Source organism: Orcinus orca, chromosome 1, assembly GCF_937001465.1.
Source record: "Orcinus orca chromosome 1, mOrcOrc1.1, whole genome shotgun sequence".
In the NCBI taxonomy this organism is placed as follows: Eukaryota; Metazoa; Chordata; class Mammalia; order Artiodactyla; family Delphinidae; genus Orcinus; species Orcinus orca.
In genome coordinates, this window is record NC_064559.1 from 28,703,124 (window position 1) to 28,718,654 (window position 15,531).

The following is a 15,531-nucleotide window of genomic DNA, read 5'->3' on the forward strand; positions in this document are numbered from 1 at the left end:
AAGGAATTATCCCATAAATCTATGGATAAATATTCGTTTGCCTCACCCAGTCCTTGAATGGTTTATGAATTTAAAGGTTCTTGCCCTGAATTTTAAGGATCGGAAGTTCACCAAGTTTTTAAGCATATTTCTGATTTTTGCCCCCAATTTTCAAGCTTTGGAAATGACTGTTTGTTCTAGGAAGTGTTGTCCCAGGCGCCTCTTACTCTACATAATGCTAACTTTTCCATAGGAAAGCTGATATGACAGAGTGATTAAAGAAATAAGATGTCTGTATATATGTACCACATCTTGAACGAAATTGTGCCATTTGCAGAGACGTGGATGGACCTAGAGACTGTAATACAGAGTGAAGTAAGTCAGAAAGAGAAAAACAAATATCGTATACTATCGCTTATATGAGGAATCTAGAAAAATGATACAGATGAACTTATTTGCAAAGCAGATATAGAGACACAGACATAGAGATCACACTTATGGTAACCAAGGGGGGAAGGGAGGGTGGGATGAACTGGGAGATTGGGATTGACATATACACACTACTAGGCATAAAAGAGATGACTAATGAGAACTTACTGTATAGCACAGGGAACTCTACTCGATGCTCTGTGATGACCTAAATGGGAAGGAAATCCAAAAAAGAGGGGATATATGTATACATATAGCTGATTCACTTTGCTGTACAGCAGAAACTAACACAACATTGTAAAGCAACTATACTCCAATAAAAATTAATTATAAAAAAGAAGAAATAAAGTGTCTCCATAATTTGAATTTTACCTGATGGTGAATTCAATGGCAGAATTATGGAGGGTGTTGAGGGTGTTTATGATTATCTAGGCTTATTGTCATAAAGACAGTGAGAGCCTGCTTTCGGTATATCTTTGAGTTTGACATGGCATGATTCCAAATCTGGCTTTATTCACATCCTGTATTTCCAAATAGATTGAACATTAACTGTTCAGTTGAACTGCTGAAAAAATCATTACTGAGGTATTTTAAAATGCACTTCCACCCTTAAGTAGAACAGCTGAAAACAGAAGATCGAAGAGATGCGTATTTTAAGCAATAAAGGCTCAAGTGTGAGCAAAGAGGGTTAGAAAGAGGAAAACAACATTGGATGCAACTTTTCACTTCTTGTATTGACTTTGTTAGTGATGCCCTTTTGGATCTGTAGTCTAAGGGCAGCCTCTCAATTTATCTATGTGAAATATTAAAATCAAGAAGAAAGACATTATTTTCCATTTTCTTTCCTTCGTAGGAAATAGATAACTGTTTCAACTGCTCAGACCTGAACGAATTTGGTGCATCCCAAGGCAGAAGTGAGAGCATAGAAGTGGTAGAGGGTGATAGAAATTAGACAGGACTCTGAGATATTCCCATTCAACTTTGTGAAATCACAGAGCATTTGTAGCATCCCCCTTTCAGGGTAGACACATGCACACAAAATTTTCCAGAGAAACCTGCACTCTTTAGATTTATCTTTAACCGGGCTTTCTGTTAGCATAGATCAGAGAAATTGCCACCAAGGTGGAGGAAAGGGCACCCTGGGAAATGGCCTCAGTTTGGTCCCACATCAAGGATGGGATGTACCAGTGTGAAAAGGAAAATCATTCCTGAGTATATTTCCTTCATTGCTTTGACTCTTTGCCTACTGCATATTGGCCCTCTGGCTTTTGTAGTAAGAGTCAAAAAGTAGAGATTCAGTTGAATCCTGTTGACCAGAGGAAATCATGATATAAACATAAATGGCCAGTTGTGCTGTTTCTTTCTTGTTTTGCAACCAATATAAAATATTAGGGACTTCCCTGGTGGTGCAGTGGTTAAGAATCCGCCTGCCAATGCAGGGGACACAGGTTCGAGCCCTGGTCCGGGAAGATCCCACATGCCGTGGAGCAGCTAAGCCCGCGAGCCACAACTACTGAGCCCTCGTGCCACAACTACTGAAGCCCGCGTGCCTAGAGCCCGTGCTCCGCAATGGGAGAGGCCACTGCAGTGAGAAGCCCGTGCACTGCAACGAAGAGTAGCCCCTGCTCGCTGCAACTAGAGAAAGCCCACGGGCAGCAATGAAGACCCAACGCAGCCAAAAATAAATAAATAAATAAAAGAAAAATATTTTAAAAAATAAAATAAAATATTACATTTCCCTATGTTAAATATATATATATCTAACATATATGTGTACACACACACACACACACACACACACACACACACACACACACATATATACAGTGTTGAAATGATTCCTCAGTTTTAAAACTACTACAAAAATAGCTGGGAAAAAGCTGCCGTCAGTATGCTGCTAAAATAAACCATGAACTGTCTTCTCAAAGTACAGAACTAGATAGATGGGACATAGCAGAGTTGTCTTTCTGTGATTTTGAATTCTAGGTGTTTGATGGCAGGATAACATTAAGGCAGATTTTATTGCTTTAAAGGGAAGCTCATCTGCATGATCTGTTAATAATCACATGCAAGAGGCCAGGAAAGTGAAAAAGTAGCTTTCAAATATTTTTCGTGAGTGTTTTTACAGCACGGTAGAGATTTATTTTCTGCCACTGTACAGTGACCAGAGCCAGGCCCCGAGGAAAGTGATCTCCCTGGGGTTGTCTGCAGTGTGCACTTTGACCTCTTCCTCTTGGCGCAGGTTAGTCCAGACATTTCAACAGCTTGACTAAGCCTCATCACCGGTCAGCTGCCAAGTTCAGCGGCTGCCAGGATCACTAGCTGCTTTTTAAGTACACCTGTTGCCAGCACTGTGTATGAGTCAAGAAGGCTAGACCTTTCTGGTCTATCCCACTGGCTAGGATCTCTTTCAAAGGAGAATTATTTTTAATATGACTTCATCATTCTTCATCAGGAAAACATTTTTTTTTAGCAAGCTTCTCTCCTTACAGAGAAGTTGCATTGACCCTGAATTGCTATGGTACATCAGGTCTGGGTTAACCTACAGATAAAAAATGGTTTTGATAATCAGTACTACCTCTACTTTGTATTTTTCATTGTGTGGGCCGGCAAAGCTACATGAATAACAAAACATGTAGACAGGGTGTAAACTGAAAGGGTTTTTTTTTTTTTTTACATCTTTATTGGAGTATAATTGCTTCACAATGGTGTGTTAGTTTCTGCTTTCTAACAAAGTGAATCAGTTATACATATGTTCCCATATCTCTTCCCTCTTGCGTCTCTCTCCCTCCCACCCTCCTTATCCCACCCCTCCAGGCGGTCACAAAGCACCGAGCTGATTTCCCTGCGCTATGCGGCTGCTTCCCACTAGCTATCTACCTTACGTTTGGTAGTGTATATATGTCCATGCCTCTCTGTCGCTTTGTCACAGCTTACCCTTCCCCCTCCCCATATCCTCAAGTCCATTCTCTAGTAGGTCTGTGTCTTTATTCCTGTCTTACCCCTAGGCTCTTCATGACATTTTTTTTCTTAAATTCCATATATATGTGTTAGCATTAACTTCACCGTAAATGGTACTTGATTATGACACTTAAAACCTTTCATATATAATAACACATATATATGAAAGGTTTTAAGTGTCATAATCAAGTACCATTTACGGTGAAGTTAATCTGATAGTTAATGGTAAGTATTGCATGGTAATTAGGTATAAACACTAAGTAGCACGTATAAAGGACTGTAATTAGTGCATTTCAGGGAGCCAGGCAAGCATTTTTGAAGCAAGCTTGGTGGGGAGATGAATAGAAAAGCAGTTAAAGCTGGACTCTGCTCTAATGATCCCTGGCACCAGAGGAGCCTCTTTGGCCAGAACTCTCTGCTTTTCCATGAGCATTTGCTCTAGGCCAGGGGCCCAGGGCAAGGGGACAACCTCCCCTATCAGCACAGAGGTGATGAAAAGTCATAGATAGAAAGTGCATTGGATTTGGAGAGTCTTCACAACTTCTGAAACACTGTACACTATCTAGCTGTAGCTTTGTAGTTTTTAAGGTGAAGAAACAGGACACATAGGGATGTTTTCAACACTCTGGGCATCATTTAGCCATGATAGGATACTTCTAGGGCTTCATGAGCTCTGTTTTGATCCATTTCCCTATCAGTCACTGTTCATGAGGGATAAGTGTTTTCCTCATACCAATGAAATGTCTGGTCCATATCCGAATGTGTAGTTCATTTAATTAAGCGTGTTTTATTGATTATCTATCTACCTATTGACCCATGTACATTTCTAAAAGGTGGTACAAAAGATAGTTTTTAGAAACCTTAATCAGGGTGAAATGTCTTAATCCTGGGAATATCTGGTTATTTTCCCTGCTGGGTGTGCCTGTGTATAACTCAAGTGACACTGTCCTTACTTGACTGATTTTGATTTGGTGGGACTCGACAGAGCAACCTGGTTCAAATGCCAAATCATTGGCTTCATTCTTGCCCACTTTCCTACCCCAAGTTCAGTTCATTGTTAAATCTTGTTGGCTGTATCTTAATATATCTGGGAAATATATATATCTCAGAAATATATCTGGGATCTGACCATGCTTATCACCTCCACTGTTAGCACGACAATTTAAGTCATCAATATCTTTTACCTGATTGTTATACTAGTCTTTTAACTGTTTGACTAGTTTCTACCCTGGAATCTGTTCTCCACAGCAGAGCTATTCTCTGCAAACCAAAGTCGATTTGGTCACCCTTCAATGGCTCTCCATTCATACCCTGCTTTATTTTTTAATGAATCACCGTTTGACATAGTATGCATTTATTGGCTTATTACATTATTATTACCTTTTCTACAATATAAGGTCCATGAGAGCAGGGACTTTGTGTCTTGGTAAGGGTTTATCTTTATTCCTTAGAACAGTGTCTAGCAGGTTTATTAACACTTTATTAACCACTGAAGTCAACATCTACTATTGAGATTTTGAATTACTTTCGTTCTAAAAGTAAACTTTCTAAATCTTAATTCCATGGCTTTAACATTTTAAGCATTTGAGCTATAATCTACTCATTCTTAGCTCGAATCCCTTTGGTTGGGAAGCCAAACTAGTGAACGGACCTAGGAGTAATAGCAACTGCTTAATGAGCACTTCTATGCCAGGCTCTTGTGCTTCAGCATTTTGCTGTATCTCATTTAATTCTAGCCTAGTTCTAGAGACAGGTATTATTACTATTCTCCTTTTACATTTAAAGAGACTGAGACTTGGGAGAGATGAAATAACATAATACTCAGAGTTAATAACCCCTGAGCTGAGATTACAATCAAGGTGTGGTTGACTCTATACTGCCTTCTAGCCGTGTCCTCCGGTAACGCGTGTCAGGTTATTGAAGTAGCGAAGCGGCTTAATTCAAAGCATTCCTTCTGCAGTTCCATGTACTAGGGTTCTGGGATATAACAAATGTCCCTCCATCCCCCAAAGACTCTTAGGGACCAAACCAGGTAGTTCCATTCTTTCAGGAATGTCCTAAAAGCCACTGTCCTCTAAGCTGGGTCTCTTACTTTAATGTAAGTTTCTCAAGCGCAGAGGCAGTTACATCACCTAGGAAAAGACGATGGGATCAAAACGTTATGATCCAGAAGAAGAAAGCGTTGTCACCAATCCGGCTGACCGCTTGCAAATAGGGCACTTAAACATAAAGTTCTCAAAAAGCAGCCGACCCCCGGGTGGGAGGGAAGTTGGCGGAAAGAGGGGAATAGGGTTCGGCCTGACCACAGGACGGCTTCTCCAGACCCGTCCGGGCTCCAGCGCGTAAGTCGAGGGGTCCCTCCGCGGAGGCCAGCGGATGCATCGTGCGGCCAGAGCAGGGCTCGGGGGCGGGGTTCGGCGTGGGGGCGGTGCCGACGCCCGCTCCGCCCCCTCCTCGGGGATGCCGGGATGTTTACACTCTTGACAGCAGCGGCCGCTGGAGGAGGAGCGGGAGTCTTGGGAGGATGGGCCACCGCTAAGCTCGCGCTCCGGACGCGCCTCGCCGTGCACAGGGTGGGTCTCCGTGCCTGCAGCGTCCGCGGGGGCGGCGCGGCGGGAGGTGGCCAGCGCTCCGGGCCTAGCAGCCACAGCCCCTGGCCCAGCGGGCCTGTGCGCGGCACCGCCTGGCCGAGCCGCCCGCCCGCCCCGGGTCCCTCGCCGGCCGGAGAACGGAGAGCTCCCCGTTTCTTGGTGAGTCGCCACCGGGGTCTCTGGCGCGCGGGCCGGGGCCCCGCCGGCTGGGGCCGCCTGCGGGAGCCAGGCGGGAGGGGAGGTAGGTCCGGCTCTCGCGCGGCGGCCTCGGGACCCCGCCAGGGGGAGAGGAGGCTGTGCGGGGCGCGCGGACGAGCGGGCGGGGGCTTTGGTCAGGTCGTGGGCGGTGGCGAGAGCCTCGTGCCCCGTGCGGCTCGGGCGTCCGAGGCCGCCGCCGTAACTAAGAAACTCCGCGGCCACGGCTGCGGCGCAACAGGTCTCGGTTCGGGGACCCGAGGAACTTGGCGAAGTTCCGCCTCCCGCCGCACGCTCATTGGCGGCGGCGGTTATTTATTCCACGTGGATTGGTTGGGTTCAGCTGTCAGCCGTCAGCCTCAGCCGGACTGGGCAGAGCGAACTTCTGAGGAGAGGTGGGTGGTGGGAGCCTTGCAGACCGGCCTTGAGAAGTGCGGGGAGGGTGACCGGTCTGTTGGAGAAGGAGCTTTCCTGGGACTCTGTCAGAACTAGGAAGCGTCAGGGAGAGGGATTGCAAGGTAGTAGCGAACATTGGTGGTGATAGTGGCAATGGAAAAGAAATAAAGACATTGAACACTGAGGCCCAAGCCAGAGAGGCGAAGGGGAGCGCAGAGAAGAAAGGAGAAAAGTAAGACCACATTGCCCCAGGACAGGGTCAGGAATCGAACACAACCTAGAGGAAGGATCCTACAGTGAGATTTAAGAATCCCTGTTACCTCTTTCCTATATACTGTAGGCCTTGGGAGATGATGTTTCAAACAGGTGAATCTTGTTCTTGCACAGCTGTAGGTCTTGTTAGGGATAGATACTAAGAATATACTTATTTTACAGTAAGATATGTTTCCAACCTTGAGCATTGTTGGTGATGGAATTGAAAGTCAGAAACATTGCAGAAGTGGAATGATTTTTCCCCTCCTTTGAGGCTACTGATCTTAAGGATGCAGTTGAAACGATCAGATGCCCATGGTTTGTAGAGCATTGTGTACCCGTTATAATTAGAACCACTGTTTCTGATTCCTTCTCCAAGGAATTTGCAGTTTCAAGGAGTATGCACACTCCCAGCAGGCTACAGCAGAGTGTCTCGCCAGGTTGCATTACAGAATAAAGTACAGAATGTGTGTGTGAGACCCATCTGTTCTGTTTAGGAGCTTGAGCTGCTCCGGGTGTGGTCGGAGAATGGCATAGTACTTTCACTCAAAAAGTTTATGGTACGTTTGGGACTATCAGACAAACACTGAAAGGGTGAATAGTTAGACAAGAGATACAATTAACTCTGTAATGGTTTGTGGCAACTCTTGCTGAATTGATGCCGAATATTCTTGGCTGTAACGCTTGATGAAGGCCAGTGCCCCCAAAACGGTTAACATAAAGCGTAAGCAACTTCATTTCCAGACGAAGGGATCCCTCGCTACCGTCGAGGAGATCCAGTCCACAGGTTGCTTCACTCCTAAAACCGCAGCATCCTCAGCTTGGCCCTGGACTAGGTGGGAGCTTGCTGGGGTGGGGGAGAGATGTTGGAGCTTTGAAAAACTTTGCGTCTCGGAGGCGTCAAAGGGGTAGAAACTATGGGGACGGCGAGAGGAGGGCGGCGAAACTAAAAGGCTAAGGCACCCCTAGTGGAAGCTGGTTGCTTTCCCGGGGTCTGGGGCAGCCCGGGACCTTGCAAGACGCGCGGTCCTGAGATTCGGCTCTCGAGCAGGAGGCCCCGCCCCCTTCAGACTGACGGCCTCCACAGCCAATGCACGGTGAGGACGGCGCTGCTCCCGCTGGAGGGCGGGCACTTCCCCCGGCCCCGGGGGCTCAAGGGAGGGGGGCGGCGTGTGGGATAAACGGGCAAGATAAGGGGAGGTTGTGAGGTAAACACGCAAAACGAGGAGGGGGGGCTTGTGAGAGAAACGCATAAAACGAGGAGGGGGCTTGTGAGAGAAACACGTAAAACGAGGAGGGGGCTTGTGAGATGGGGGGCGTGTGGGGTAAACGGGCAGTGTAAGGGGAGGTTGTGAGAGAAACAGGCGTAAAATGAGGAGGGCGCAGCGGCAGGTTCCTAGGACCCCGTGGTGCTCGTCTCCTTTCAAGGTTCAGCCACGCTTTGGACCCACCGGTTGGTGTGACTAATGGAGGGGAGGAGGGGCTCTCACAAGCCCCCTCCTCATTTTACGCGTTTCTTTCACGAGCCCCCTCCTCGTTCTTTGAAATTATCTGAAAATGAAAACCAAGAAATGTCAGAATCCCAATCCTTAAGCGTTTTTACAATTACTTGGGACTCTTTCCACAGTTAAAAATTTTTTTTTTTCACCCAAAAAAGTAAAGACCGTCCCTGGAGTGCAGACTCATTTCCTAGTTTGCACTGCTGTGCTGCTCGGGGTCGTTGACTCGGGTCACACCTGCAGCGCCCTCCACGCCCTTTCCCACTCACACATTGTCCTGGCTGGACAATTTCAAGAGCGCTTTTCCAGCCCCTAAAGCAGCACTTACTCCAAGAATGAGGAAAGCACGCCTGGTATGATGGCCGCGTACTGGTGGGGAGGGGAGGTTTGAGGCCTCGGGTGTTAACCTACCCGAATAGTAAAACTCAGTTTTGTAGTTTCCACATGACCAGAACGCGGGTATAGTTTGTGCGCAGGAGTATCTGATCTCGTACTCCCCTCCCTTCATCTTTCTGGTGGTTGCAGTTGGCAGTGTGAGGCTCTGGTTTATTGCAAACATTTAAGTATTTTCTTCCCGACTCTTGTGCATTTACTGAAATGTAGATTTCTTTTTTTTTTAACTTAAATATGTAGTCAGAGAAATCATTAGAGAGTTTTATGGTGTTTCTAGAACCAAAAACTGTTTTCATTGGAACTGTCTGATGTTTTAAAATGTATCTTTCCAGTATTACTAGTGTAGCCACTGTTCAGGGCATCTGGAGAGGAGAGAATAACGATTACTTAATGCAGTTTTGGAAAAGAAGTTGCTTAATTAGGTAATAGGTCCCCAAAATTCCTTTCAGGTTTTGATTTTTTTTTAAAACAGGCTTTGGTGTTTAAAAAATGTGCAGGGCAGCTGCATAAAGCAATACACTGTCCACATTCCTGGTTTCATTCAAATTAATATATTTGTCCCTTCAAATATTTGCTCAAGAGTTATGTGGGTAGGTGTTTTAGTACATCATTCATAAAACATGGCAGCAAACTTAGCATAATACTAAGGGTGTTTTGGAAATGACATGTGTGATTAATGTTTGCTCTGAATTGCCTTACCAGCAATTATTTTATCAGCATTTCTATAAATGTATATAACAAGATGTTTTAAGAAGCATTTCTTCATACTTTCGAATGTTTCAATTCATTTCTTCCTCCCTTCAATTTTATAGGGAATTTATATAATTGTAATCAAATATATTTATTTGCAGGATATAATGGCAATTGAGAAATTTTGAACTTACACATAGAACTAATGTAGAACCATTCATTCTTAGAGCTATAAAACCTCTAAACTGCTGATTCCTCTTTTGGTGATTAATAGTTTGATTATCCCTGTGTATTATATATCTTTACAGAATAAGGAAAACACTTAGAGAATATATTTCATGGTTTTTAGTGAGCAGTGGAAATGAGAAGGACAGATAGATGGTCTTGAAGCATTCCTTAATTTTTTTGAGCAGGATAACTTCTTTTTTTTAACTTTTGTTAAAATAACAGCTGTCATACTATGTATATAACGAGCCGATACAATGAGCTGTTTGCTAATAGCTATCCAAAGTGTTAATCGGAATAGTGTGTAACTGAATGGAAGTTATTTAATTGGTCTATCAAATTTTAGAAATTTGTATGTTTTCTGTTACTTAATGGAAATAGACCTTTCTGTAAATCTTGCCATTGGTCTTCTATTGATAATCAGTGTAAGTCATTAAAGGCAGTTTTTTCATACCAGGTTGCTTTTGTAGAGAACAGGGGTTCGCAGACTTTGTCTCTAAAGGATGAAAGAGTAAATATTTCTGGCCTTGTGAGCCGTATGGTCTCTGTGACAGCTACTGCCACTGTAGCCGTGGACATACCTGAACAGGTGGGTGTGGCTGTGTTCCAGTAAAACTTTGTTTATACAATCAGGCTGGAGGCCCAGTTCTGCCCTAGAAGGTAATACCAAGGGTCTAAACCTGATTCTAGGATGGATGTTTGGGCTGACAGGGATTTTCCACAGCACTGTGTTCGCCTTTTCTGGTCCTTTGATCCCTTATGACGTTCTCTTGATCTTCCCCAGTCCTCTCAGAATAACGCCCAGTTATTCATTGCCAAATTTTGTGTTTAGTCTCAGAGCCCTCATAAATATATCAGCCTCTTTCAGATTTATTCACCTGTTCAGGGATTTCTGTCATTCTTTGCCTCGGGGCAGGGGGGGATCCCACACCCATCCAGTGATGTTGAATGGATTTGCGCTCTCTCCGCTTCCTTCTTGTTGCTAAGCCAAGATGGACTCTGATGTCAGACATTTTTCTTTGCTTGATTGACTGATAGCCCTAGAAGGAATGTGCTTTGCTGTGTTTCTTTAACTAGTAGTTTTTGTTCTAAGTCGACTGGAGTGACTGCTTTTTCTGCTGTTAGAGAGAATTTCTGGCATGAGCAAGAGGGTGCACAGATTTTTTTTTCTTGTTAGAAAAATTGACTAAGCCTTTTTTTCTTTTTTTTGGCATTCTAATTTAATCATTTTATTAAGCTTTTTATTTATTTATTTATTGATAAGTCTTTTATAAAAGACTGTTTTTACAGTAAAAAAAAAAATTCTAAAAAGGGCCTGCATTTGTAAGGAGAGGCTATAGTCACGGGCGTTTGTGGCCTGGGAGTACTTGCGGGGTACCTGACTCTTTGCTTTCAGTAGAGTTAGCTGTGGCTGACCTGGTTGCAGCTGCTGAGAAGCGGTTGAATGGAATGGAAAAGGCAACAGTTTTGAGCTTACACAGAAGGATTTCCCAGTCCTAGCCAGGAGTGGGTTCTGGGTGGGCCGAAATATTGACCCCTCGGGGCGGGGCCTGGGGCTTCAGAGCTTCCCGGCTAGTTGCCAGCAGCTGCTACCAGCCTCTTCTCTTTGTGTGACCTTGCTGCACAAATATCATTTTCTGTGTTTACCATGATGTGAAAAAGACTAAGGCCAAGGCTTCGCTCCTACTCTCTGACCTTGCTTGAGTTACTTGATTTGTTCAGACCGTAGTTTTCTCAGCTCAGGTCACATTGCTTTGAGGAGTAAATGACAACATCTTTGTAGAAGGAGGGTAGTAGGCTCAGTGAGTGTTAGTTTCATTTCACCTCTTTCTCTATTCTTAGGACGTTTCGTGGTGGGAAAAACACGTCTTCTCAGTTTCTTCTGATGGCAGGCCCTGCTGCCCAGCTTTATCTGAAGAGGCTCCTACCCAGCTCTGCTGCCATTTCTACTTTCTCCGCCTTAATTATTCTTCCCTTTTGCCCTGTGATTTCCATATTTATAATTTAATTGTTCCCAGCACGAGTTAATGTTTTTACTAAACTTTGTGGGGAGAGGGCAGTAATCCTTAGTTCCTCAGGTAGAAAAAGCCACAAGAGCCTTGGGGGTTATAGTTTGGACAACAAAAAAAGTGAGAGTTGCAGAAAGATACTTAAATACTGATTCAAAAATGGAAAAAATTAAAATATTCTTTCTAGTGTGCTTCCAATTCTGTTTTTTTTATTGTTAAGATATTTTTCTCATATTCTGCTACTTAACTGGCAAATTACTCTAATTTTTTTGTGGTCGTAACCATAGCAAAGCCACATATCCTCTATATATTATGATTGGAAAAATGGAACAGTTAGACATGTTTATGAAAAATTGTTATACCTCTAAAATGTAAGGAGTTGCCAGTCTTCCATTGCCTTTTATATCTGTTGAACCCTATAGTAAAATAATGGGATATGTTTGCATACTGTCATAAAGATACCCAGAACTGGACAATAGGTAATTTATTTCAGGCAAATAGCTTGTTCTTATTTCAAATAGTTTACTTCTAAGCATGGTTTGTTATTTAACAAGTACAGGTAAATTGAAAGACATTATACAAGAAGAATGTTTATTGATGGATTGATTTTATAGGAATAAATTGATGTTTATTCTCAATTTTTTATGGTAACCTACAAATTCACTTCTTTTGTGTGTGTGTGTGTGTGTGTTTAACAGTCTTTGGTATTTAGACACATTTAGAATAACATAGTAGCAGGTGAGGTATTCAGTGAAAAATGGCATTTTTTTAACATTTTAATATATACCTAAAATAAAGTTTTAATGAAGTTTCTACATTTGATAAATATTTTGGTTGTTGAATGGCATATTGTTTTCAACTTCACTTTGTCATTTTGTGACCTAGAGTGTTCAAAGTATCAGCTGTTGATGAAGAGTTGTATTTTATTAGGTGCTTCTCCCACTGCTCTTCTAATCATTCTCATCGCTCTCTCCCTCTCTCTTTTAAGTAGGAAGGAATTTATTACACCATGTTTAATAGTATTTGGTGGCTGGGAGGGAGTCTGAGCTTCTAGCAAGGTTTCCCAATACTGGGCCACCAAGGGAGTTGCTGCCTCTTTCGTGATCAGAAAGCCACCAGCCTGGGACTACACAGCCACTGCTCACAATGGCGCTGCTATTCTGGGGGTCCTTGACTGCTGCGGTCCAGGTGATGGATGCTCTGGGTTCGGTACTTAACACCTTCTGTATTAGTTTCCCAGGGCTGCCCCAACAAATTACCACAAACTGGGTGGCTTAAAACAACAGGTGTTTACGCTCGCAGTTCTGAAGGTCAGAAGTCAGAAATCAAATTGCCCACAGGGCTGTGCTCTCTGTGCAGGCTCCTGGGAGAACATGCCCCATGCCCTTCTCTCAGCCTCTGTGTTGGCGGCCGTCCTGGACGCTCCTTGGCTGATAGGTGCGCCACTCCAGTCTCTGCCTGTGTCATGTGGCCTTCCTCATGTGTCTCCTCCTCCTCTTAAAAGCGCACCAGTCTTACTGGATTAGGGTCACCTGATGACCTCATCTTTACTTCTATTCACTTACACTTAAAATTTAACAAGCAAAATCTGTACTTTTTTTTTCCCCTCCCAGATTCTTCACCACACAAAAGATTTTTAAGATTTCTGGTCTTTCTGTTCTGAACAGAATATTTTCAGGTTGTACAGAGATTGTACCTGAGAGATAAAGGTACCCAGGTTATCCTGTACATATGTCATCTGCAGTTTGTATTTTATACTACCATAGAAGAGCTGTTCCAAAATCAATTTTCCATTCACCATTATTTTGTAGTTTCCCTTAGGAGACCTTAAGTCCATAATTCACTAAATCAAATACTTTCAGAACTGGAAGGAAACTTATAAATTGTGTAAACTGGCCTTTTCATTTAATGTGAGAATAAACTGAAACTCAAGGATGTGAATTTGCTAATCCACATTCCACTAGATTCCTTAATAGTCCATATTGCCTTGTGTGTTACCTTTGTCATGCTCTTGGTAGTAGGCATGGTGTTTTGTTTTCACTTGCTTGAATTAGCAGTCTTGTTGCATTCACAGTACGTGCTCAAAAAAAGACTTGAGGATAGAGTGACATTGCACCTCTGATTGCCCATATCAGGGCCTTGATTCAAGTCAGCAAATATTCGAGAGCCCAGCTGTGTAGTGGGGAAGTATTTCTGTTGCCTCTAGAACGAGGAACGTTAGCGTATGTTGCTATATCCTTACTATGAAATAGGATCAAAGAAGAAGAAATTCCCGTTATGGAGGCCAGTTCTAGGAAGCAGTCCTTAGTTAGAGATGGTAGATAGATAGTAAAGGCCAGAAAGCTCCTGGGTGATCACAGGGTTATTTGGTCAGTATTTCATAAATAACACATTTCATTGTATTAGATACCTTGATTCATGAGGGCCAGGCTTCATTGTTTGCTTGTCATTTTGCTGTATTGACAAGAACTTACGTGTCCTTGTTGCTTCTTGCATAGTATGTATGACTGAAACGTTTGTTAACCCCACTGACCAGTTTCTCCCTTTAATTTCTTCTTTTGCCATGATTCAGAGATCATGATGGGCTGTTTCCTTTTTCTCTGTAGCCATGCCTTTCTCTTAAGTTGGTTCTCATTTGTTTATTATATGTGTTCCCTGTTTCAGTGAGAATCCTGTCTTACAAAGCAGTTATTAGAGATTAATCAAATCAATCCTAAAGGATTTGTCTTATAATTCCTTGAAATAGTTATATCTATCTGTACATTGAAAATAATTTTCAGAAAACTTGTATAGCTGTTCAAGAATACATAGTGACCTTCTTGCCATCACCGTGGTAGGCTGTATTTTCAAAGCATTTGTCCTATTACTGTGTTTCTCAAACTATGGTCCTCACAATGCCTGTGTCAGAAACACTGATTTGATAAGTACAAGCACTGGCGTTTAAAAGCAAGTACCCCAGATGGTTGTTATACACAGATTGGAAAGCTACTGTTCTCTGATGTAGTGCAAGTGATTTTAATGGAGGTGTTCCTCAGGCAACAGTAAGAAATGCCACATGGCCTTTTTAAAAAAGATTTTTTCATTTAAAAAATTATTTATGATGGAAGTCCATCCCTACTGCTACCATCATTTCTCACTGAGGCTGTGTGGCCCTTGGAGTAGTTCACACTTAGTAATCAGACCCTTCTAGCATATGTAGCCAATGTCTCAGCTCAATGGTGGCCAGGTATTACTGAAATCAGTGTTATAAATCAATTAAAATAAATTAGATAAATACATATAACTGTAAATAAGAATTGAGTAATAATAGAAAATTCCACTTCAAACTAGTGAGAGAAAATAGTACATCTAAGTGTTAATTTTAGTTCTGTCCCAACCAAACGGTCCCTCTTGAGTGTACTGCTTGTGCTGTGTGCTGTTCTCACCATTTTTGGCATTTTTAGGGTATTTTTCTCAGCTGGGTGTGAAGGCTTACCACTTCCCTTACCTCGAGATGGTTTGCATTTTGCTTAAGGGCAAAGCCCTTAGCCTGGCAGCAGAGATTTTGCCTCCAGGCCCCAAGGTCCGAGCTCTACCTGCAGTTCCCTCTCTTGCTCCTGGGTTTGACTTTGCCAGGCTCTCCTGTCCTGCTTATCTGGCCGAGCTGGAAAGTGTTTGGGAACAGCGTGATGACGGCGTGATGACTAACCTGTTCCTTTTTCCATCGATAACAAGGAGCTGGTTCTCGAGTCCTTTCTAGCTGCCCTCCTTGTCCCAGATACAGGCCTTAACATGTAAGTTATGTTCTTTACTTAAGCAAGCCTATGTGGCCATTTTAAAACTACTTTCTATCAGTGATTTTTTGTTTACCTTTTTCTTTAATTAATTTGGAGTGTCAGGCCCTTTTTGTTTATCACCATTTCTACACCCACC

At 43.1% G+C, this 15,531-nt stretch overlaps 1 protein-coding gene across 16 annotated transcripts in view; it reads left to right on the plus strand.

Annotated features, from left to right (window-relative positions):
- NEK7 (NIMA related kinase 7) overlaps positions 1-15,531 on the plus strand; it is a 295,992-nt gene that overhangs the window by 137,635 nt on the left and 142,826 nt on the right. For 7 of the 16 annotated variants that reach the window (XR_004480042.2, XR_004480041.2, XM_033416659.2 and 4 more), the window contains exon 1: positions 5,821-6,119. The exons of 1 other annotated variant lie outside the window; for it this stretch is intronic. Coding sequence is in view for 5 of the 15 variants with exons in the window: in XM_033416659.2 (XP_033272550.1) it covers positions 5,838-6,119 (282 nt within the window). In the remaining 10 variants the exon portion in view is untranslated. Of the gene's footprint in view, positions 1-5,820; positions 6,120-15,239; positions 15,393-15,531 lie in introns of those variants that run through there. 8 more of the 16 variants (XM_049703799.1, XM_012539085.3, XM_049703823.1 and 5 more) reach the window with 6 other exon arrangements.